This window comes from Pyxicephalus adspersus, chromosome 2, assembly GCF_032062135.1.
Source record: "Pyxicephalus adspersus chromosome 2, UCB_Pads_2.0, whole genome shotgun sequence".
Taxonomy (NCBI): Eukaryota; Metazoa; Chordata; class Amphibia; order Anura; family Pyxicephalidae; genus Pyxicephalus; species Pyxicephalus adspersus.
This window is the reverse complement of record NC_092859.1, coordinates 19,994,681-20,019,772: the sequence shown is the minus strand read 5'-3', so window position 1 is coordinate 20,019,772 and position 25,092 is coordinate 19,994,681. Positions and strand designations below refer to the sequence as shown.

The following is a 25,092-nucleotide window of genomic DNA, read 5'->3' as shown; positions in this document are numbered from 1 at the left end:
AGCCTTGGAGAGCTTTAATAACTCAGGGCCATAAAGTGTGCAACAAACTCAGACTCCTGTCTTTTTCTGACAGCAAGAGTTTATGTACTTTACATAAAGACTCTACATAACCATGCTTTATATGTGGAGCATAAACCAAGATTCTTTTGAATGTCATTTTGAAGGTAAAACACATTTTGGTTTATATTCAAGAATATATGGAAATGTTAAAAAATTACTTTTTTCCTTTGATATGAATATTGATGAAGGGAAGACAAAATATTAGTAGAATAAACTTACAAAACCAGTTTCATACGCAGTATTTTCAAACACTAATATGTATGGTTATTCTAGGGCACAGCATGTTGTCATATGGTGGAACTATATAAGGTAACAGAATAGAGATTACACCTTACATACATTTTCTTACCCAAGTTTATTGAGTCGGGACATAACAATCTGTGCAAGATATGCATTAAAGCTGAACTAAACCCTGTTTATACTCACTTGTCCCTGTTCCATCATGGATGCGGCCATCTTCTTCCTTGTTTTGATCTTCTGCTATTTTGCTGGTCTGGGATGAAATACGTATCGCGCAAGCCCGGAAGCTGCAGAGGAAGCCAGGATATGCCGAGTATGCTGGCTACCAATTGCAACTAAGCAATTTTGAGAGCTTCTGGATGCAATCAGGTGAGTATGTTTTATTGCAGAAGGGACATTGGTGTCTTTTTCTGAATGCATTGAATGTGATGGTGATGTTAAAAGTTCTAATGTCTTCAATAATATGTTTACATTGGGGTTGTGTGTTGGCACAGTGGTTATATATAAACCTGAGTTCTTCTATGATGGTCTCCAGTCTTGGAGAGCTTTATTAATTCAGGCCCATAGAGTGTATACTTTTCACCAACATTCATTTACTTCTGTTTTTGCAAGCATGGCTGCTGTATTTGGATTAGGTCCTGGTAGGGATTAATTTCTGTTATGCAGTGAAGCTGTGCTTGCAGACATCTAAGACATTGTATTGCACGATTTTATTCATGCAATGGTTTTTCATAAAATGTTGTAAAAGTAATCTTTTGATTTAATCCTTGTACATTTCCTAAATATATATTTATAAGGCCAACATAGATTGAAATCCTGCTGCTTCTTTGAAAGCAATCACAGCTTATCAATTAGGTGTTTAACTGAAAAACTTAATTTGTAATCTGCCTGTGGAAAATGTTGTGTTAGCACTTATTACCTGACTTATTAAATATAGGCATTTTGTTCCTGTTCCTTGTTATCTCCAGCTACCTTTGATCCTGTGTATTCACATCTGGGTAATTTATGAATTGCTTTATAGTTTATTCATTCCCTTGTTTGTAAAATAGTCTTACTGGAAACATTGACAGGGATTGCAGGCAATATTTGTGGGGGTGCTTTTGTCCCATCATGTAGTTACTGATATACGGTGGCCTTTGTCTTTTTCGGCCAGATAAAATTGTATTATCATTGACATTGAGGACAGACCTACATTTATTATACTTTTAGTGTATTAGAAGTTCATCATTAGGACCTTTAAGGTATACATAATTTTTATTGTAGCAAGCCTAAAATAAAAAACTCACTTTAGTTCTGCCTAACCTTTATTAGGTCTTCCTTAAAGTGAAATAAACTAAAAAAAAAAAAAAAATCACACTTATCTTTAATCCTGCAGATTCCTTGATGGTGCTGGTCCTTCCTGCAGTCGTCGTCCTGGGATTCCTCTTAGTCCTGGCGCTGAGCGCGCCATCTTTTGCCTTCTCTTCCAGTCTTACTACATCACCCAATCTCGCAGCTGTCCAGTAGCGTCTGTGAAGGGAGTAAAAAAGAAAGGGGATCTCACTGCGGATGTGTCAGATTGGCATCTCTTTACCCTTGGTGGAAAAGATGCCCCTTCTTGGCATGCACAGAAGGAGCAGCCAGAGCCTCCTGGGGGACGTAGGTATCCCGGGAGGCTCTGCACTCCCATTACATGGCGATCAAGACTTAAAAGGGCAGTGTTGCACTTACAAAAAGTTTTGTTCTCTCACTTTATTTAGAAGGGTTTTTACAACAATCAATACTGTCATCCTTGGCTTGGCTTTGGACCACTTCATATCCTGGACCCCACTGGTATGGACATTGTGGGACAACCTTTGAATATTAGGTCCTGCATGGGGTCCTTTACAGACTCACTTCTAATTAAGTTACTAGCAGAGCAATTCTCAGGATCAAAGCCACTGGCATTGTTATTCCTGGTTTCTGGTACTATTGCTGTGGTGATGCCATGTGCTTGGTTTAGTTTCTTGCGCCCTCCATGTTGTTTCTCTCTATACGACTTATGGTATCTGCTGTGGTCCGGCAAGCATCACCTTTACCTTCCTATCGCTTTGATGGGCTGCCTAACTGGAAAATAGAATAGCATGTAATAGTGACAATTCTGTGCTATTAGCAAAGCGCTTTGGACATCAGAAAATTGAGAGCATATACTGATAACAGGGTTTTCTGTTTCCTAATTATCAGGTATGCAATGGCCCTTAGGAATAGTGAAATGAGCGTTCTGAAGCCAGGACTCTGCATGAGATTGTGTTAGTGGCAACATTTTGCTTTTAGTGATGTTGGAAGTGTAGGCCACAAAATCTATCTTGTATATTAAGGATGTTGTGGCTGGATTAGGAGAGTTATATATGAAGATGACATTAGCAAAAGTAGGGACATAGGACAGCCTTTTTGCAGGTTGATTAGAGGGAGTAAATGGCCTGAGAAAGGCTCACAATAGGGAATTTGTACATGTTTTGACTAAAATAAAGAGTTTTGCCCTGGATATACTTTGTCTGTATACCTGTTTTAAACAACCAGTGGAAATGATCGATATCAAAGGTTTTTCTTAATATATGTAATTATTTCCCTGTTTTCTGTAGAGTGTATTTTGGCATATTTTAAAGCCATGAGGACTTTTTATAACATTTGACAGACCACCCCTTGATGAACCATGTTTGTGGTTAATGATTAGGGTAAGGTAGAGCGTGGATTAGGATTTTGAAGAGAATTTTCACACAGACATTATACTGTTCTCTCCAGTCCCTTTTAGATAGGTGCACCACTCAGTGCACTTTTCAGTAATGATCCAGCTGTTTTTTGGAGGTTACTAAAAAGTTAGGTCACAGGGATACTGATGAAGAGTTGGGGCATAAAACAAAGACGATGGAAAAACAGGACATGCTATGGGGACAGACATTAGAAAGTTGGAACAAAGTATAGGGGGCAGTAGAAAGCTGACAGAATTATAGGGATTCCTAGATACTTATAGCACCAACAACTGGGACCACTAAATTTGTCACCAAATACCCTGCCCACATTTTGACCACCTGACTACGGCTTCCCCCAACCTACCTGAAACTTTCTGGGAATAACACTGCGTTAAGTAAAGGAATAGGTCTTTAAGAACCTAGGTCCTTAAGAATTACTGTCCTACATCTTATACAAATCAGTACTGTAGATACCAATTACCCAATTACTAAGGCTAGATTTTGAAATTTGGTTGCCAGGGACTTTAGTATTTGCCAACAAATTAATAGTGGAAATAATGTCCTCTTACATGGTAAGTATAAAGGATTTTAGATGTTGTGGTTGAATGTGGGGAAAGTTGAAGAAGGAAGATAATAGAGTATATCTCTGCCTAAATATTGATCTGTATAGTATATATGATGGATGAAAAGGTTTCTAAAATCTGTGCTGGTTGCAAAATGTAATGTAAACCTCCGCATTTTAGAATTATGATGAGGCAGAGTTTTGTGAATCTTCAAGGATATAAAAAATAGGAGAGTGACCAGAGGAAACAAAATCTTGTAACTAATCTTAGAAAACAATGAAGTAAGAGCATCCTTGCAGAAGGGACTCTGTCTTTAATGCCCAGGAGCATTTATGTAGCATTACAGGTTTATTTTATTCACCTTAAACTAATGAATGTATGGACATTTTAGTTGACTTTCACAAGTGTAATTGTAATCTAAAGTTTTAGGAAAATTTGAAAAATTATGGAAAATACTTTATTTTTTCTATTTCTTCCCATCAGGTTAATTTGCAGTACTGGGTTGTGATATATCCTAAACATGCCATATCACAAGTTCGGGAACTCACCAGTACTTTTGACAAGATTGCTGGTCCTATTGGGATGCGTGTAAACCAACCCAACACCATCGAACTGAAAGATGATCGCGTAGAGACTTACGCACGAAGTATCAGGTCACTGATGGAAGGGGAGGTAAAACATGAACCTTTTTTTGTCTTTTTATAGTAGCTCTAATAGACAATGTTTTGGTTAACTTTCGTCTGGTGCAGGTCAGAAGGAAGTTGACTGCTGGTCAAATACAGGGAAATCTGAATGATATCCTAAATTGATGTCACAAGCAGGCTGTGGGCATAGGCCCTAATTTTTATTTATTTCTTTCCTACAAAATGTCACTCTGTTATGGGTCCTGGCTTTCACTGACTTACATTCTCTGGCAACTGAAATTGTTAAAAGTCCTGTTTGATTATACATCACAAGATGGCTGCTAATCCTTTTTTTTACTTTGTAAGTGGGACTTGGCTTTTCCCATTCTGAGGTAAGGTTTACTATCTTTCATTCCATTATGAAGTGAGAGCATCTTTATTGCTAACCAAAATGTTTCAGTGGACAGAGGAGAATGTCATATGGTGTGACCTAGCCAGCAAATTATAAAATAAAACACTTTACACTTAAAAAGTGATCCTAAATCGGAGAGGGGCAAAAAAGGGATTTATTTCTGGCTTGGGCTTAGTCTACACGGACATTTTCCCCAGCGTTTAACCTGAGGCTTTAAAAGCCCATGTTTGAAATTTCCATGCATTCCAATAGGCTAATCTACACCAGGACATTTACTTGAGGCACAACTAATTGCTCCTTTACCAACAGCCCTGAAAATTATGTTTATTCGATCAGCACATGCTCTCTAACTCAGACTTGTTTGCAAACTATATATATATATATATATATATATATTTATTTATTTACTTTTTTTTTTTTTTGCACACAGTGAATTCTCCTTAGCAATTTTTTCTTGGTGTGTGAATTTCTTGTCCCAGATTACTTTATCTAGGACAGTGGCGTCGAACCTATGGCACATGTGTCAGAGGGGCACTCAAAGGCCTCTCTGTGGGCACTAACTCCCTTCCTGGCTGACCTTGTATTGGCTGGCCCTCTGTCAGCCTACACAGCCCATGGATGGGAGTACTAGTCTGCTATACCCAGTCAGGACCAGGTGAACACAAAGCTTTGTGGTAGAAAGTAAGTGCCTGCTGAATTTAATGGGAACCTTGTAACTGTGTTGCTGTCCACAGTGCTTTGTGCAGCCCAGTGTGCAATGTGCTGCATTGCTATACAATTGGCATCCCTTTAGTAAAATTCCATTCATTCCTGTAATTTGAGATATAAATAATATTTATTATTATTTTTGCTGTCTGCACCCTACTAGGAACATGTTCATTATTTTCTGTCCCAGGCTACGTAAACTCGTGCAATAATTATCGTTGGAAACGAACGATTAATGACCGATCGTTCGATAATCGTTAACAAAAATAGTGAACAACTGGCCATCGACACCAATGAACGAGGAATCTCGCTGGAAACGAACGACCGTCCCGGCGGTTCACATTGGGCAACGATAGTTCGCTATCAGTTGTGTGTACAGTCGTTCAGTGAATGTGGATATTTCTGAAAACGATCATATTTCGTTCAAACTATCGTATCTAGTGTGTGTACATTATTGGTGGATTATATTTGAACAATAATCATCAATAATCGTTGATCAGTCATTAATCGCTCGTTTTCCAACGATAATTATTGTGCACGTGTGTACGTAGCCTAAGTATAAATGTTTTAGTTACTGAAATAAATGAAGGCAGTAATTCTGCACTGTGGTGATAGCATCTAGCCTAGATGCTTTTAAGAGGGGATTGGACAAATTTTTGGAGGAAAAGTCCATCTTGGGTTACTAGCCCTGATGGGTTTGTGCTACCTCTTTACTATAGATGTGAACACCCAAACATTAGTACAGCAAAAACAGATAGTGGAAGATCATTCCAAGAGGCCTGGACAGAGAAATTTTGAGTGATCGAAGGCAATGAGAAGGCTTTATGTATTCTGTGTAACGAAAGTGTTGTGTGTTGCACATCAAGTGTCAGATGGCACTTTGACACCAACCACAAAAGTGTTGTCAAATTTGGTGAAACTAAAAGAAAAGAGTTTCTTGGAGGGAAATTGAGGAAATATCATTCCCAGTATCCTTGTTTTTGCAACTATCTTTCTAGAACAAATTTCACTGTGCATATCAAAACATCTCTGATGGGGATATTATCAAAACGGCCATGTTGTTTGGGAGTAATTCCCTTTTTCATGATTTCCCAAACAAAGGATAAAATTATTTAACGCATCTCTGAGATGCCACTTAGCAGAAATACTGTTAAAATGGAGTCCAGTGCATGGGAAGTGATGTTAGTCAGCAAATTACCATTGCTTACAATAGACCGCCTGTTACTCCATGTTCTTCAATAAAAGCACAGGTATAAATAATCATGTAAGGCTAGCAGTCATTTTGCGTTATGCTGTTGGTGACATCATGAGAGAAGAGCTGGTGAAACTGGTGTCTTTGCCTGAAAGAACACAAGGGATAGATATCTACAATGCTGTGATGGGGGCTTTTTTGTCACAAGACATAGGACCAGAAAAAGTGGTTTCAACTACTAGTGATGGGACACCTTCTATGGTTGGGGGAAACATCTGGTTTCATTCATACAGTTCTTTGTTAAAGAAACAAAACATCAAGTCATTCAGTTCGATTGTATTATACATCAAGAAGCTCTTTGTGCCAGGGAAAGCAGCAAAAATGTGATGATGTCCTCAAAGATGTCACAGAAATGGCGAATTACATCATGGCCCATGCTCTGAATGTTGGACAGTTTCAAGCAGGAGGAGGTTTAGACACAGTATAATTGTTTACTTATGTACAATAATGTCTGGTGGCTGAGTAGAGGACCAGTCCTGGAGAGATTTTTATGAATGAAAAAGGGCCGGAATATTTACAGCTCACTGATATGGTCTGGCTTACCAACCTCATGTTTTCTACAGATTTTACACTACACTTCAAGGTACTTAACAAACAACTACAAGGTGTAAGGAAAAAAGCAGAAAGAATGTTTTATGATATCAAAACATTTGAGGGAAAACTGCAGGTTTTTGAAAGAGACCATGACAGTGGGCTGCTAAAATATTTTCCAAATCTAAAAATGCATTTAGAAAATTCTACATTTGCAGAAAAGCCTACAAGCCATCAGGGAATATACAATTTTTAGCTTTGTAGCAGCTGCAAAGGGAAATTTTAGTAACAGATTTTTAAAGCTCCGTAAGATAAAGACAATCCTGTGTAAAATATGATAGAAGATAGAAGGGATGACAAATGACAGCACAGATAGTTCTGAAAATGAAATCCCTAAAGTGTGGAATTCTCTGCCAAATAATTTTAAGTCAATGAAAGCACTTAGGTTTGCTTTCCTTATATTGTTTGGATCATTTTATGCTTGTGAGCAGCTGTTTTCAGCTTTGAATTATATCAAATCTACACCAGGAACAGACTGGAGACCTGAGTGCTGCATGTGTTGCTCTTAAACTTACAAAGTATGAGACAAGGTTAGACAAATTATCAACATGCATACAACAGGAAAAATCACATTAATTGTTCAAAAGCATGCCAAATGCAAACTTTTACATTTCACTAAAATGTTGTTTGTATTATTGAAAGCTCTGTTTAGTGGGTTTGGGTTGCAGTTTGGGCACTCGATCTCTAAAAGGTTTGCCATAACTGGTCTGGGCAGTAGTTGTGACACCATTTGCAAAAAAGTACAGTACATGATGTGACTGAACTCCTACCCGGGTTCAGAATTAATCTGCATACTCAGTACAGAGTTTAGATCTACTTGTAAGAAAACAGACTGGATATTCATTGATTTTTTTAGCTTTTTTATTTTGATTGTAGCTTGTTTAAATTTGTGTATAGGAAAATAATATGCATCTTGTTAGGACAACCATAGACAAAACTGTGAACTTGCAGGTACACACCACCTAACTCTCAGTTTGTGTTTCTGCCATGCTTCCATAGGAATGGAAGATCAACAAAGTTAGAACGGGAAAAACAAAAACTTTAAGTTGATTTTCTATATTGCCTAATCCATCATTTTCACCAAAAACAGCCAGTGATTGGGCATTTGCTCCAAAAACATCAGGGAACCAGATCGGGGAACTGTCACTTTATTTCTGTAGATAACTTTATCCTTTTTTGTTTGTCTTTCCCTTTTATTTTTGTGTCTTTTTTTTGTGTGTCTTACTTTATTTCAATTGTTTGTACTCAAATGTACTCAAAATATGCTGTTGGTCAGAAGCTAGGTACACAAGTGCAATAATTGACGTTAGAAAACGAACGACTAACGACAGATCAACGATTATGCACAATTTTTTTGAACGATCATATTGTGCACAATTCTGTACACTTGTGCTGTTAACGATACAATTGTTCACATATAATCCACCAATAATGTACCCATGCTAGATACGATCGTTTGAACGATGCAGGAAGTGACATGTTAAGGAGAAAGTGTACTGCAGAACAATCTACGATCACTGAACGACCGTACAAACAATAGATTGTGAACAATTGTTGTCCAAACAGATCTGCCGTTCATCGCCACTTTTTTTGTTAGCGGAAGAAAGGTCGTTAGTCGTCGTTTCCAGATATATTAATTGCATGTGTGTACGCAGCCTAACAAGGAGACTCACCCATCTAACCTTGCAACAATGAAATTAAAAGCTCGATGTAATCTATTATAAACACAGATACCAAGCAGAGTGCCATCTGCAGGCTGGAGAGGTTTTTAAAGTGGAACTAAACCCAAACTAATCACTTGTCTGCTTGTCAGCGACAGGAACCACCATCTTGCGTCTCTTCTTAAACTTCTGGACCCACTTCTGGATCATCTTCGGCCATCTCAATTGACTGTCCTGGGTTGATGAGTTCATCCTGGCACACGCAAGGCAATGTAAGAGTTCACTGGCAATCAAAGCTGCTGCTGTGCATGCTCAGCTTTTTGCCAGAAACCCACTGCGATCAGGCAGGTATGAAGCATTATTGCAGAAGAGACATCATCTGTCCCTTTCTGCAAAAATAACCTGTCTGATCATACAAACTTGAAAGTTGATCTTTAGTCTTACTTGCTTAAGTGTATCTTAAGTGCTACTAGCTCACAGCTGGTGTTAAAAAAACAACTTCCATGGTTTGGATATTCACAGAGAACAACTCTTACTTTGACCCATTCCTTTAGATATAAAAAAAAAAAAAGGTATTATTATCATGTTGGTTTCTGGGTGATTGTCTTTGTTAATCTAATAATACGCTGATACTGAAAGAGTTGTCAGGATCAGATGATTGTTATCTAATTTTTAGGAATACAATCATATGAAAAAGTAAGTACTTCCCGTGGATCCAAATCCAAAGATGCAGCGGTGTATTGTGGGAAAAGCAAGTACACATTGTCCACTTTAGTAGAAATAAATTCTTGTAGGCATTTAGTATAGTTTACAAGCAGTGGTTGGCATTGACTAATCTTACAATTTAACTCAACCTTCCTCAACCTTTTTAACATAAGAGAACCTTTGAAAAAATGTTTAGGTCTTCAGGGAACCTGACCCCCACTTTTTACTATATCCACAGCTTTATATTACCTATATTTGCATAGTGGTCACCCTTACAGATAGATAGCTAAAAAAACATTGGTGTTAGTTAAAGTGACATGAGAGGCACAAATGGACATTTTTATGGAATTCGAATTAGAATTTTAACTTCCTTAAAAAGTATCTTGGCTTTAACTTCAGCTTTAGGGTAGATGGCGCATTCTAATCTAGCAGAATTTGAAATGATACAGATTTTCTTTGCTCGCTCGATGACTGTATGTTGCCTGGGCCCTAAAGCAGCAAAGTAACCTCAAACCATATTATTTTCACCACCATGCTTCCTATTTGTTATGACGTTTTTCCTAAAGTGCTGTCTTCAGTTTGTGCCAAATATTTCTACTGTTGCTGTGGTCAAGCAAATCTATCTTCAATGCATCGGGTCTCATCTCATTGTTTCAGAAGGCCTGGTGTTTATCAAATGCCCAATGACACTGTAATCTTGCTGCTGTTCTTTTTCGACAGAAAATTTTCCTGGAACACCTTCTATGCAAAGTAAATTGGAGCAACCCATTTCTGATTGTAGATGCTTGCAATTTGCCATCAACTGTTGCAAGAGTTACCTGCAGAAATTTACGGGTACTTGAAGACTTAGCATCTAATAGCTATGTGTGCCATGCTGGTCAGTCCTGGATGAATTAGAAGATGTTTGAAACCTACGCCACAGATTATTTTGACCACCACACATGTTAACACAGGAACATTAGACCCCAGTTATCTGAAATTTAAACCGTACCTAAACATAGAATTTTCAATTTACATGTAAGGTAAAAATTGTGTTTGAATTTTTTTTTTTTTTTTTTTTTTTAAAAAGAAGGGTGCAGCACTGCAGCAGCACACGCCTAGGCAATCAAGAATGAATGGAAGCGCAAAGCCTCCTGGGATGCCTACGTTGCGCATCCTGGGAGGCTCTTGGGTCCTCCTTCTGCACACGCCCGAGCATCTCAGAAAAAAATTGCTGATCTCACACATGCGCAGTGGGATTGGCAAGTTTTTTCCCCATCTATGTCACCCGATCTCGTGCTTGGGTCAGGTGACGTAGGAACAAGAACCCAGAAAAGGAGGGGAGGATGGCGGGGCCCGGAGCACCAGCCCGAAGACAGACGACGCAGAACCTGATAGAAGGGACCTCCAGAACAATCGACAACCCTGCGAGATTGAAGGTAAGTGTATTTTTTTGTTTTGGGGGACTTTTGAGTTTAGTTCCTCTTTAAATGAGGAGGCTTTAATCGTTGGCACCTCATCTGAAACATCCAGTTCAAACTCCATGAAGTTCAATGACACTGCATTTTTATTATATTTGATTATGAGAGTGATATTGCCATGTCTTATGTGAAAGTTGTGCAAGTAGATCATCTTTACCTGCAAGAACTTTTCAAAGGTATATCTAATTTTGTCCGTTCATATATGTGAGGAGAATTTACACAGTTTTATAACAACTGCCATATAGTAAAATACAGAGTTTCTTAGGCTGCCCAGGCACATATGTGGAAGGAATTAAAGCCTGGAACATTTTAAATGTCTGCCTTTAGTATCATTTTAAAGCAGTGAAACTTACTGTAAAGAGTTTGATTAATTCCCTCTTTTTTACAGCACAGCTAGACTGATAATGTGAGCCTGAGTTGAACTTTAGATATTGCTTATCTAAACTCTGATAAAGCAGTGACACTTTTCCACTTGGTAGATTAATCCTTAAATGAATTGTTATGGATCCATTAAAGGGAAAGTATAAGGTTTTTTATTCAATGTATGTATAGTGCTCTCCATAATGTTTAAGACAGACAAATTCAGACTTGCAGAGATTTTAGTTTCACCATGAAAAAATTACAACACTTTTATACATATTCCCCTTATTTCAGTGTTCCCCCTAATGTTTGGGACCTTTAACTTAAAGCATACCCTAAACTCAGAAATTTCACTTTACATAAAAGGGTAGACAACCCTTTTATGTAAGGTAAAAATTCTGTTTGTTTTGGGGTTTTTTTAAGTGCAAAAAAAGGGGTGCAGCACCGCCCCCTAAATTCTCCATCGCCTAGGCGAATGGGAGCGCAAAGCCTCCCGGGATACCTACGTCAAGCATCCCGGGAGGCTCTTGGGTACTCCTTCTTCTGCTCATGCTCGAGCATGAAAAAAAATTGCTGATCTTGCGTATGCGCAGTGACCTAGGAAAAAGAACTCGAAAGAGGAGGAGACGATGGTGGCGCCCAGCATGCCGGCTGGGAGACAGATACTGGGACAACGTGGAACCCAATAGAAGACACCTCCAGACTGATTAAGTGTGATGCGGGATTGAAGGTAAGTGTATTTTTCTTTTGTTTTGGGCATTTTTCAATTTACTTCCTCTTTAACGGGTGTTTGTGATTAGATGTGTTTCATTTCTTCGTTAGTTCAGGGATGAGATTCCTCGGCTTGCTTCTATCATTTGGAGTCTGTACTTACCATTGTGAATGGAATGTTCCAGTACCTGTGTTGTAGGTGGATGATGGTGGATCTAGATATCATGTTTTCCAGTCTCATCAACAAACTAAGTTTGTATTCAGTTCCGGAGATACAATGGCAGAAGCGGAGAATGGTCAAGTGGCAATGTAGGATCAATACTTCCTAAATTTATGCCTTTCTATTCCTGAATTTTTTCTCTACCTCAGTGAGTTAAGATGAAAGGCACTCTGGGAATTGGTATTCTCCAGATTGGCTTAGGTGGATGTGGGACGCTGACCTGGTAAGATATCTCCCAGATTCAATTATGCCAAAACACTTGGGTCTGTTGTCCTAGACTCTGATTTACATTCTGTTTCTCTGGCTATGACAGCATGGCTTTCTAGGTCCTGTGGGACCTGAGGTGCATCTCCAAGTCTGTGTTGTTCAAAGCAAGGTCTGTCTTCTGTTGCTCTTCCTGTTCTTTTCTTGATGAAAATCTAAGGGCTTTCACCCCAAATGTTTATACAGTTTATTTGTGCAACCTGGCTTCAGCACCATCCAAAATAATACCTTCATATGAAGGTTAGTTAATAATCAAGCAATACAGGGATGAATTCCTCTTTTCTCTATAGTTATATTTAGCTCTTACCACCAGCCAGCTCTTTATGTGTAAGTGGTAGGCAGAGAAAAGAAGTTGTATACGTGTACATATATTTGATTTATATGGTCCTCCAAGGTGAGTGAAAAGTCAGCGGGTTTGGCATGTAGTTTGGAATTAAATGTATGAAATCCTTTCAGGATTCTTTCTTCTTATTGTGGATAAACAAGAGTGGACATTTCATTATTCAGTTTATTTAGATTGCTATACTAATCAATTGAATATGACAGCAGCTTGTACAGTAGAATTATATAGTATGATAACCAATATTATTGTTATTATTGAACAGGATTTATTTAGCGCTGTACATTAAATAGTGGCTTCAAATGACAGACTAATACAGACAGTGATACAGGAGGAGAGGACCCTGCCCAGAAGAGCTTAAAATCCAGGAAGTGGGGGAATTAACACACAATAGGATGGGGGATATGTAGTGTGGGAAGTAGTGATGGTTTCAAAATACAGAAGAAGACGGGTAGGCAAGTTTGAAAAGATAGGTTTTGAGTGCTCTGTTAAATGAGCAGATAGTAGGAGCAAGCCGAATAGGACGAGGAAGACCATTCCAGAGAGCCGGGGCAGCTACAGAAAAGTTTGGAGCCGTGCGTGTGATGAGGTTATGAGTGAGGAAGTCATTAGTAGGTCATTGGAGGAGCGAAGAGAGCTGCTAGGGAAGTATTTTTCTATCACACCAGAAAGGTAAGTGGTAAAAGAACTGTGGAGGGATTTGACGTATGTGCTTGTATTGGTTTTCCATCTCTAGCTGCATTATTTTGTTTAAATTTAAAATGGTATTTCATTATTATGGTGTGTTATATAGGCTCTGTCACTGCTTCTGTGCATTTTGTTAATTACTAATACTAATAGAACCTCCTGTCCTGAGCTTTTTCTGGTACCAGACATGTAACCACTTTCTTGATCATTGGTTAGCTGTAACTAAACTTAAAATTTAAATGCGGATCTGCTGATGTTCATGAGTGGTTGGATCTGCCCAATATTCAATCCCTGACTGATTTGGTATTTGGTCTGTAAAGCAGCCCATGGACCTTTTTTTTGGACAGGGAGAAAGCATTTCTGTAACGTTTAATTTAGTGGACTAGGTTTGTCAGTATACATGGACATAATGAACTCAGTATAGGTCTGCTTTAAAAACCAGATATAAAAAGGAATACTGTTATATAAATCTTATTTATTGCAGCAACATAATGTGTAAAATATTTGTGTTTATCTGTGATTACCATCCTCTCTATCCTGATAATTCCACTTATTATAATAACCCTTTTCACAAACAAATCGCTAGGTTTGTCAGCTGAACATAAATTTGGATTATGTTAGACTCATGAAAGCAGTGGGTGATTGAACATTTACCTTGAAAATTTGTTATGGGTCAGTGCATATGGCCTTGTGACTACAGGAAACATACAATGCAGTCTATACGCTGATCTAATCCACTTGTTCTTAGGAATGTGCGGCTTACCCTGACTAATTGGTCTCATTTATACCCTATATGCCTCACTATCTATAGCATAATGGCCTTTGTAGCTGTGATGATATCCAAAGTATAAGGTAGAATTGATGATAGTGATTAATTTCAGTATAGCTCTCTCTCTCATGCCTGTTAGCTCATTATCTGTTAACAATAAAAGAATCTTTGTGCTAAAAGATTGCTTTGGCATGCAACAGGTTTTTTAAAAACAATAACAATGTGTCTGGGTCTGAAATCATAGTAATAAAGGCTTACTTAATTGACAGTATAAGCATTTCAGTTACTTCTCTGAGGGCACGCTGCAGCATCAAGAGCTTAAATTTAAATTTGCGATCCCTAACTGTTCCACAGCATTCAACAGCATGATATTTTAGCTTCATATCCTTTTCATCGAGGTGGCTATACTGATCATAGTTTGCAATAACAATTTTTATTTCCAACATGAAAAGCACAGAATAAGAATCTGCTTGCTAAAATAAGTTGTACTGAAGACATTTTGCCAAAACAATGACGCATAGTTCAACTGGTAAAATATATCTTTAGACAAATGCAAAGCAAATCATACAAAACACAACAAAACAATAGCGAGAGTCTTGCCTATACTGACTTATGTAATGTAACAGTGTTTGCTTTGTCAGACAGAGGAAATGGAACGATGCTGGATCAGTAACTGAAGAGATTATATTAGGCCAGATTATGTACTTATCTAAGGAGGAGAAATGTAAGAGCCATTTAGATTGGTATTACTGTGTACTTTGCCTTTGGGTGCTGTAAGATGCATATTTACATTCAAACCAATTAAATCAATATATACAGCATTAGTCTTTACATTAATATAACTTTTCTTACTTTGTGAAAGTTATTCTTCTAGTCCTCTATCACCGCTGTGCTGTCCTAAAATGACCCCTAAAACTGGACAGCCAAAAGGAAACGTCTTCGCCATGCAGGCAGTGATATGGCAGTGACAACAGAAGTAGTACCCTGGAGACTAGAGAAGCACAATTTTAGGTTACAATAGCATCTTTTTATGTCAGTGGTTATAAGTATAGGAGTGGATAACATTTGCCTGGAGATCAAGTGGCCTTGGTAACTGGTTATCGTTTTCCAATGCCCACATTTCCAAAGCCTAGATTTTTTGTTCTTTTTTCTGGTAATCCTGGATCTTTAGACTTTTACTCTCGGGCTATGTACACACTTTGGATATTTGTCCTCCGAGGCGAACGGTTGTGCTCATCTTGTGCAAAATCTGACATGTGTACACGGGTCCCTGATGTTCATCTATCTGCCACGGAGGATTAAGGAGCGATCAATTAGGAATGGCAGGTAGTCATTATAAAGAAGAATCCTATAAGATATCATGAAAGAAAGTTTCAGAGAAGGAGAAGTGGAAAGGGTGATAGTGGTAAAAAAAGCATCCAGGAGAATAACAAATGGAAACAAATGGTGAGGTGCTTGTCAAAGTCAAAACCATTAAAATTTTACTGGCATCAGTTATATTCTCATGTTCGTTATCAGGGTAGTGAATCTGTGTGGCCAATCTTCTGAATACTAGTGAATGAAGTGTAGTGATTTTGCATTGTTACCCCTCTACCTAATTGGCAGCCATTGCAGTGACAGATGAAAGAGGCAGGTGGATAATAATATTGGGTAGCCCAATTGTTCATTGGTAGATCTTAGAGGAGGGAGGTGCAATAAATATTTTGTGGCAAAATCAAGATAATGTAACAATGTGTATTCTGGATGCCAGGTGGTTTAGAGAGAGAAAACGAATTACCCCTGCTATCTATTATTCTTTTATATCAGTTTAAGGGAATTATGTAATTATTTGCTTCAAATGCAGCATTGATGCAACTGTTCAATTATTAGGGGCATGTTGTTGGCTGGCTAAAATTTTGTAGCTGGTAGCAGACATAAAAGGCCAACCTGACATTTGTATTACAAATAGGAACATAAAGGCAAGCTCATTTATTGTTTATTTTATACCCAATTCTTTTATTATCATACCCAATGGCTTTCCTTTTTTTTTTATTTCTTTTTTTTTTCACCTGATATTTCACCATAATTTTTTATGTAATTTTGTATATAATTTATATCATGCTCTGTATTTGTCTTTCCAGGCAAGGGTGCAGCTAATTTTGGTGGTTATATCTGGAACGAGAGATGACCTCTATGGTGCTGTAAAGAAGCTGTGTTGTGTGCAGACCCCAGTTCCATCACAGGTAAGGGGTGGGCTCAGTTTGTGGATGTATATCCGTTAAATATCCTTAAAAGAAACCTAAAATCATAAATATACCTGATATAATTATTTTTAATTATAGTTATTAATTATAAATTCCAAAAACATGCAGTTAGGTTAATTGGATTCTACCCAAAATTAGCCTTAGACTGTATTAAAGACATATGACTATTGTAGAGACATTAGATTGTGAGCCCCTTGAGCAGCAGCTAGTGACATGACTATGAACTTTGTACAGTGCTATGTAATATGTCAGTGCTATATAAAAACTGTGTTCACATTTATGTGTAGACATCAGGTTAATATGCTTTAGTAGGTTGTGGATCTAAACTAATGTTTGGAAGTACCAGCAAATGAGGTGATGGACAGGTAGTTTAAAGCTGTTACTGCAATTGAAACTTTGTTGACTCCTTGACAGGGACACTTTAACATGAAGCAACACATGAGAGACCCAGAACTGCACAAGCTTTCTGTGAACTTCTTGCACGTATATGGTTTTTAAAATTGACATTCTAGTGTGGAAAGGGAATGGCACCTGGAAGGGACAATTTGCAAGTGAGGGGGTGCTACTATAGAAAGTATCCCTATTCCATTAACACAATCTAGTATTCCAAATAATTAAATAAATGACTACAACAACCTATATAATCCCAAATTTAGAAATGTCTTCCACATGTTTGCCAATGGGTGTACAGTGGAACCACCAAGCTAAAACTAAATGATAGAAACCATTCTAAATTGTTAGATAGTAGGGTTTAGTGCCAAAAAATTTTGTTTTGTATATAAATGTAACATTGATTGTTCATGTAACATAGATTTACTAGTTTGGTACTCACTGGGTATTTTCCTGCATGGTATTTTACTGTTACACAGTAAAACAATTTTTTTTCTTGAATATTACAAATTTGCATATTTCAAAACAACGTATGGCACACTTTGTGTGTTCTTCGACCAGTTGAACTTTATACTTGTTTTTGTAATGGCATTGTGTCGTTTTTTTTAAAGATACCTCAACCCTGTCAGTTATCTTTCTGTATCTGCGTGATTTGAATCTAGAAAACTACCCCTGCAACTATACAGTCTCACTTGACACTACCATAGTTTGATTCAGTTTATGTTACTGTTGAAATATTTAATCTTCTGCAAATGTGGAGAAAAAAAATATTGCTTTTGTAAATATTAAACACTTAAGGCTGTGTCACATGGGCACATAACAAATAGCCTGCATCAAGATTGCTAAGAGACCTCCGGCTAGTCTCTATGAAATTGGTTACTCGCTAGTGGGCCAGTGATATTTTGCTCTTTTATTCCTTTGTTGCTATCCATCAAAATGCTGCAGTGTTTGAAATCAGCAAGGAGTTTTTTCTATAGAGGTAAACAGAGGGCTTTACAGGCAAAGTTTTGGCTCATTTTCGCTCATGTCACATCAGCCTTACCGTGATGAATATACTTTTTGTTTTTTTACAGTGATAGTTGGCTTTCCTAGATCAGCTGTAGGTTAGTGCGGAACTCATTAGGCCCTTCATTTTTCAGCCATGTAATGTAACTACACTGTGAAAATGTTTAGTCTTCTTCCATTGAAAATAGTAGTTGCCTAGCTGTCATGCTGATTCGTAATTATTTGAGTTACCAGCCCTGAACAAATAGAAAAATTAGAATTTCTGACTTTGTATGCAATGCTTTGTTCTGGATCAGTGATTTTGGAGTTGTTGATTTGTCAATGCCCTTTTTTTTCTCTCTCTCTTGCATGTTTTTTTTTGTAAGTGTGCTTTAATTTTTTCATGTGGAGCAGGGGTGCATATTTGCTCTTTAAATCTCACCAGTATCATTTGTTTTTGACTTTCCCTGCTGTTTTAAATATCCCATGATTAGGTAGAATTAGATAATCTTGCCCTTTTTCTCAGAATCGGGTATCTTTATCTAGCGATCACACATGAACAAACAAATGGTTCTGATGGACAAAGTTCTGGCACTCTAATATATTATGTAGTCTTATGTTTCTTACCAGCAAATAGTTATCCTGTAATCCAGGGGTCCCCCACTTTTGATTGGCTGAAGGAAATAACAGGGGAGAGGACACTGATCTTTTCTGTCCTCATTAGCTGTGGCCATGCAGAAGCATGATTCTAACTGGTTGTGTTTAGGCAATAATGCTTAACATTTGTATTTATTCTTAACAGGTGGTGAACACAAAAACCATATCTAACCCAACAAAACTGAGGAGCATTGCACAAAAAATCTTATTGCAGATAAACTGCAAGCTAGGGGGGGAGCTTTGGGGAGCGGACATTCCACTGGTAAGTGACTGATTTCTATCATGTGGTCGGGGTTTATCCATCAAGTCTGGAAAAAGTCAACTTTTTGTTGATCCAGGAAACCTGGAATAGATTGGGTCCAGGATTGGAAACATTTATCAACTAAAAAGCAAATGTTTTTCGGAAATTCAGTCCAGGTTTGCCAGATCACCTAAATTCTTTCATGACAGTCTATATGGCCTATATGGTCTATAGGCCCTATATGTCATCTTTATTAAAACCACTGACCAGGACAAACAATCCCTAATGACCATTAGAAATTGATATTTTATAAATTGCATACATACAATTTAATTACTGTTTACCATTTACAACTGTTCTAATGTATCTTTATTCGGTTCTTTTTTTGACAGGCTTATGCAGTAAATCACTGCAAAGTGCAGTAACAAACAGCAACCAGGCCAATAATCTCCCAAATTTCATTTATATTTTTTAAATCTGGCCCGGTGTCTGAATTTTTTATTTTTTATTGGGAAGTGATTTACCTAAAGATCAGATTATGCTGCTTAATTTTCTCTTATCTGACCAGACCTGATGACATTTAAAGGTGCTGTAAGGTGTTGTAATTGTTATTTTTTTCCATGCACTAACTCGCTGTAACCTTTACTGGGAGATCACAAAGATTTTATTACTTTCAATTACAATACAAACATTGAATGACAATGTGAAAAACAAAGCATCTAAAATGGTGCTAAAAGTGAAGTAGGGGAAGTTTTAAGTTTTACAATGAAAAATGTGTCAGAAAGTTATTAAAATGTTGCTAGGCAAGGGGGTATAAATTTAATGGTCCTCTTTTTTTAATTCTTTCTATAAATCATCTCCATGAATTGTTTTTTAAAACAGAAAAATCTGATGGTAATTGGGATGGATGTATACCATGATCCAAGTCGAGGTCTGCGCTCGGTGACAGGCTTTGTGGCGAGTATAAATAAGTGAGTTCTTTACTTTTCCTAATTTATTTTACCTTGACTATCTTGACCTTTGTATTTTTTGTACATAAAGGTGAAGGTCTAAGCACAAATCTGAAACGATTTTCTCTTTTCTAATTATGTTGATTTGAGTAGAGATGGGACTGCTGTCTGTGTCCCTGTTTGGGATGTTTCTCTTCTCTTTCTGTTTTATCCAGAATAACATTAGAGGTTTTTTATTTGAAAATATGGAACATACATTCATCTGGACATTTATTGTTTTCAACTTTACACATTTAGCTTGTTTCTACAAGCATCCAGGGTTCCTCCAGTGGTTGCTGGAGGTTCCTTGAGCAATTTCTGCCTCTCAGGTCAGTTCATGGAACGCCAGTCATCTGTAAGGGCGACATTCTTTCTATTGACCCCCCATGCCAATGTACTGTGAGCTGTGGGTATAATAATTATAGAAGGGGTTCCCTAGGACATGAAAGGTATTTCAAGTGTTCCCCCGTGGTACAAAAGTCGAGAAAGGCTGGTTTAGTGTTATATTAGCCTTTTACACATAAAGTAAGTTGGATGTATCACAATGTTTTTAACATATGTGTATGGAATAGGTCTAATTATAAACATGTTAGGTGTGACATCATGTTTAATCCTGTACCTTTTCTTTTTTCGTTCTAGTTCCCTGACTCGCTGGTACTCCAGTGTAGTTTTCCAGCTTCCTAATCAAGAGATTGTGGATGGTTTAAAGCTGTGCTTGGTGGCTGCTCTGCAAAAGTACCATGAGGTGGGGAGGCAGTTGCTTGACTATGAATATATTTTATGTTGATAACATGCAAAGTATTTGGCTGTACATCAATGATTTATACAGGGAGCAGTCATCTAATTTAGATTTCCCTGGCAACCAAAGCTGACACTGTGCTTGCACATCTCTTCTTTGTTGCCAGAAACCCAGAGCGATCAGGCAGGTAAGTCATTGCTGAAGAGAGATCGCCTGTCCCTTTCTGCACTAATGACCTGCTTGAGCAAGCATTAGTTATAGTGGAATTTTAGTTTCATTTACAGGTAATAAATAGTGGTTTACTACATCGCTTTTCTTAATTGTAATTATATTCACAACCACTCATTCCATAAGTTCTGCATTTTGTCTGAGAGGTATGTGCATTACATAAAAAAATGCCTGCAGTATCAGAAACCAGGGATCAACTAACAAGCAGTAAGTATTTGAAGGGGGCATTTGGGCAGCAAATAAACAAAAGTGTACCTGTCTGCTCACTGATTGTGTTGCTTTATGAGGCTGAAGGTTGGGTCTCTCACTCCCCATACAGGTAAATCACGTGCTACCAGAGAAGATAGTGGTGTATCGAGATGGGGTTTCTGATGGACAATTACCTACAGTTAAAAATTACGAGATTCCCCAGCTACAGACCTGTTTCAATGCATTTGACAATTATTCCCCTCGTATGGCTGTGATTGTTGTGCAGAAGAGGATCAGTACCAACATGTACTGCTCCAGTTCTGGAGAATATGTTACTCCCGCCCCAGGAACCATCATGGACCACACTGTCACTAGTCGGGATTGGTAAGCCTCTGTCTTATATTCTATCATTTCATCTATATGTTAGATGCTGTAACTTGTTTCCTTATCTTTTATAGGATAGACTTTTACCTGCTATCCCATCATGTGAGGCAGGGTTGTGGCATTCCCACTCACTATATATGTGTGATAAATACTGCAAACCTTGGCCCTGACCATATACAGAGGTAAGAGACTGAAACGATTTCATACACTATTAGCAAGCAACACAGACTTTTCTTATACGTATGTTAGACTCATTAAAACAAGTACGTTTTTGGAACTCCTTGATTTCCTTCTTGTCTATTGAGGGACGCTGGAAGTCCATTACTATAAAATCATACCACCATGGAAAATTTACATACCTAATGGATAATCCAGAGCACTCACTCCTGTTCACTTTTGCTGCCTTTAGTCCGCTCCAAAGTTTTTTATCCTCCTCCATAGGAAATCATAGTGGTTAAACTTGTTTTGTGATCCGCAAATGCAGTTATTTGAATGGCAAACATCATTTGACAACAAAGGGCAGTATTTGACCTCATTCTTATTAGGACTTGTTATGTCCAAATACAGTTAGGTCCATAAATATTTGAACAGAGACAACTTTTTTTCTAATTTTGGTTCTGTACATTACCACAATTATTTTAAATGAAACAACTTAGATGCAGTTGAACTGCAGACTTTCAGCTTTAATTCAGAGGGTTGTACAAAAAGATTGTGGAAAAATGTGAGGAACTAAAGCCTTTTTTAACACGAATCACTTCATTTTAAGGGCTCAAAAGTAATTGAACAAATTAAAAAGCTGAAAAAAAAATGTTCATTTCTAATACTTAGTTGAAAACCCTTTGCTGGCAATGACAGCCTGTAGTCTTGAACTCATGGACATGACCAGATGCTGGGTTTCCTCCTTTTTTTGCTCTGCCAGGCCGTTACTGCAGCGGCTTTCAGTTGCTGTTTGTTTGTGGGCCTTTCTGTCTTTCTGGCTTGGCCATTCAAGAATATTCCACTTCTTTGCTTTAATAAACTCCTGGGTTGCTTTGGCTGTATGTTTTGGGTCATTGTCCATCTGTAATATTAAATGCCTCCCAATCAATGTGACTGCATTTTGCTAGATTTGAGCAGACAGTATGTCTCTGAACACCTAAGAATTCATTTGGCTGCTTCTGTCCTGTGTCACATCATAGATAAACACTAGTGTCCCAGTGCCATGGCAGCCATGCACGCCTAAGCCATCACACTGCCTCCGCCATGTTTTACTGATGATGTGGTATGCTTTGGATCATGAGCTGTTCCACGCCTTTTTCTTGCCATTATTCTGGTAAAGGTTGATCTTGGTTTCATCTGTCCATAGAATGTTTTTCCAGAACTGTGCTGGCTTTTTTGAATGTTTTTGAGCAAAGCCCAATCTAGCCTTTCTATTCTTGAGGCTTATGCTCCTTGCAGTGCACCCTCTGTATTTACTTTCATGCAATCTCCTCTTTATGGTAGACTTGGATATCGATACGCCTACTTCCTGGAGAGTGTTGTTCACTTGGTTGGCTGCTGTGAAGGGATTTCTCCTCACCATGGAAATGATTCTGCGATCATCCGCCACTGTTGTCTTCCTTGGACGTCCATGTCTTTTGGCGTTGCTGAGTTCACCAGTGCTTTGTTTCTTTCTCATGATGTACCAAACTGTAGATTTTGCCACTCCTATTATTGCAGCAATTTCTCGGATGGGTTTTTTCTGTTTTTGCAGCTTAAGGATGGCTTGTTTCACCTGCATGGAGAGCTCCTTTGACCGCATGTTGTCTGAAATCTTCCACATACAAGCCCCCCCCTCCCCTTAAATCAACTTCCGGCCTTTTATCTACTTAATTGATAATTACATAACGAAGGAATTGCCCATACCAGCCCATGAAATAGCCTTTGAGTCAATTGTCCAATTACTTTTGAGCCCCTGAAATGAAGTGATTGTGTAAAAAAAAGGCTTTAGTTCCTCACATTTTTTTTCAATCTTTTTGTTCAACTCACTGAATTAAAGCTGAAAGTCTGCAGTTCAACTGCATCTGAGTTGTTTCATTTAAAATTAATTGTGGTAATGTACAGAACCAAAATTAGAAAAAAGTTGTCTCTGTCCAAATATTTATGGACCTAACTGTAACATGTAACACAATGCAAACCAGGTCACAACACATCTTCTGAAATGCTATAAGCACTGCTTGATAAAACGCAAAAAGATTTCGATGACCTGCATTTGAGTTGAGTTTCAAACTTATGTCAGGCGCAGAAAAACAACACCAGCGGACCTTTCCCCAAATGAGACTCTGTCATAGAAAACGTACAGGGACAGTAATTCTCACACTAATTTGCAGCATGTTTTAGGTGCTTGATTCAAAAAGCTCAAACATCAAGTATTTGATGAAGCCCTTCATACCTTTGTATAATATTTTTAATAATTTTAACACCACCTTATGCATGCATACAATTCAAGATAGTTTCAGATAACTTTAATTGTTAACAATTTGTTGGGTCTAATGCTGTCTGCAGATCTCCTTTTCATCTACAAATTAACATACCACAATGCAATATTGATGTCCTTATATAAACCTGGCACAATTTTATTGCATGGCAGTTTTGATTTAGGTATACAGTGTACGGCAATAGTAAATGATATCTATAAATAATATATATGTATATTTTGCTGTTATTTTATTTACTCATATTTTAATGTTTTCTTTTGATTTTTTTCCCCAGGTTAACTTTCAACTTGTGCCACATGTACTGGAACTGGCCCGGGACCATCCGTGTGCCCGCACCCTGCAAATATGCCCACAAGCTGGCATTCTTGTGTGGCCAGTTCCTCCACCATGAGCCTTCCATTCAACTCTGTGACAAACTCTTCTTTCTTTGAAACTGAGTTCTGGGAGCAGCAGACAATCTTAGAGACTTTGTCTTTGCATATCACATACATGTTCTAAGTTTTTTAAGTTTAAAAAAGCCTTCCATTTTGTTTTTATTGTTCTGGCCATTGTATCGTTCTTATGACTTTTATTTTTTTTATTTCAGAATGTTTTTTATTGTTTATTTTGCTGCCATTGAGTTCTTTTTTTGACTTGTTTACGGACACCTAGAGATTAAAGTCTAAAGGAATGCATTGTGTTCATATGTGTTGGTACATGTATAGTTCAGAGAATGCCATTGTAGAGAACAGTGCTAGGTTATGGCACTGTGTTGGTCTTCCTGAAGTCAAAGAAACTAAATCGTGTTTGTACAACTTTCTGGTTGGCAATTCCAGGCCACTGTGCATTTATAATATCCTGTGTGGCTTGCTCTACAGTAGCTGCCCAGATACCTAATAATTTCCTTTGTCTAAAATGTTATCATAGATCTTGTTATGAAGTTTAGAATGCCACTTCATCCACATGGACTGCCTCTGATGGGAGGTGCTGCTGAGGATACTTACAGCATCCAACCATCAATCTTGGTACAACTGATTTTAGTTAGGAGATCTGCTTTAAGACAATCCTTGGATCTCCCTGTAAGTAAGCCAGTGGAAAATTTACCTTTAAAAGCTTTTTTTCAGGACCTGTTTTTTTTAGTAGCCAATATCCTGCAAATGTGGTTTAGTAAGTAAATGTGCTTTGCCTTTTGTTTTTGACATTTAGGGTTAACATGACCTGACCTAAAAGTTTTTGACAATAACAGTGCTGAAGTTCAAATGCATTGTGGTATTGCAAATAC

At 37.8% G+C, this 25,092-nt stretch overlaps 1 protein-coding gene across 1 annotated transcript in view; it reads left to right on the top strand.

Moving 5' to 3' along the window:
- PIWIL2 (piwi like RNA-mediated gene silencing 2) overlaps positions 1-24,501 on the top strand; it is a 61,878-nt gene extending 37,377 nt beyond the window's left edge. Inside the window, exons 15-22 of the mRNA XM_072398918.1 lie at positions 4,055-4,243; positions 16,452-16,553; positions 18,751-18,867; positions 19,729-19,817; positions 20,475-20,580; positions 21,122-21,375; positions 21,450-21,557; positions 24,106-24,501. Coding sequence (XP_072255019.1) covers positions 4,055-4,243; positions 16,452-16,553; positions 18,751-18,867; positions 19,729-19,817; positions 20,475-20,580; positions 21,122-21,375; positions 21,450-21,557; positions 24,106-24,262 — 1,122 coding nt within the window. The 3' untranslated portion in view covers positions 24,263-24,501. The remainder of the gene's footprint in view (positions 1-4,054; positions 4,244-16,451; positions 16,554-18,750; positions 18,868-19,728; positions 19,818-20,474; positions 20,581-21,121; positions 21,376-21,449; positions 21,558-24,105) is intronic.
- The last annotated feature ends 591 nt before the right edge of the window (positions 24,502-25,092 follow it).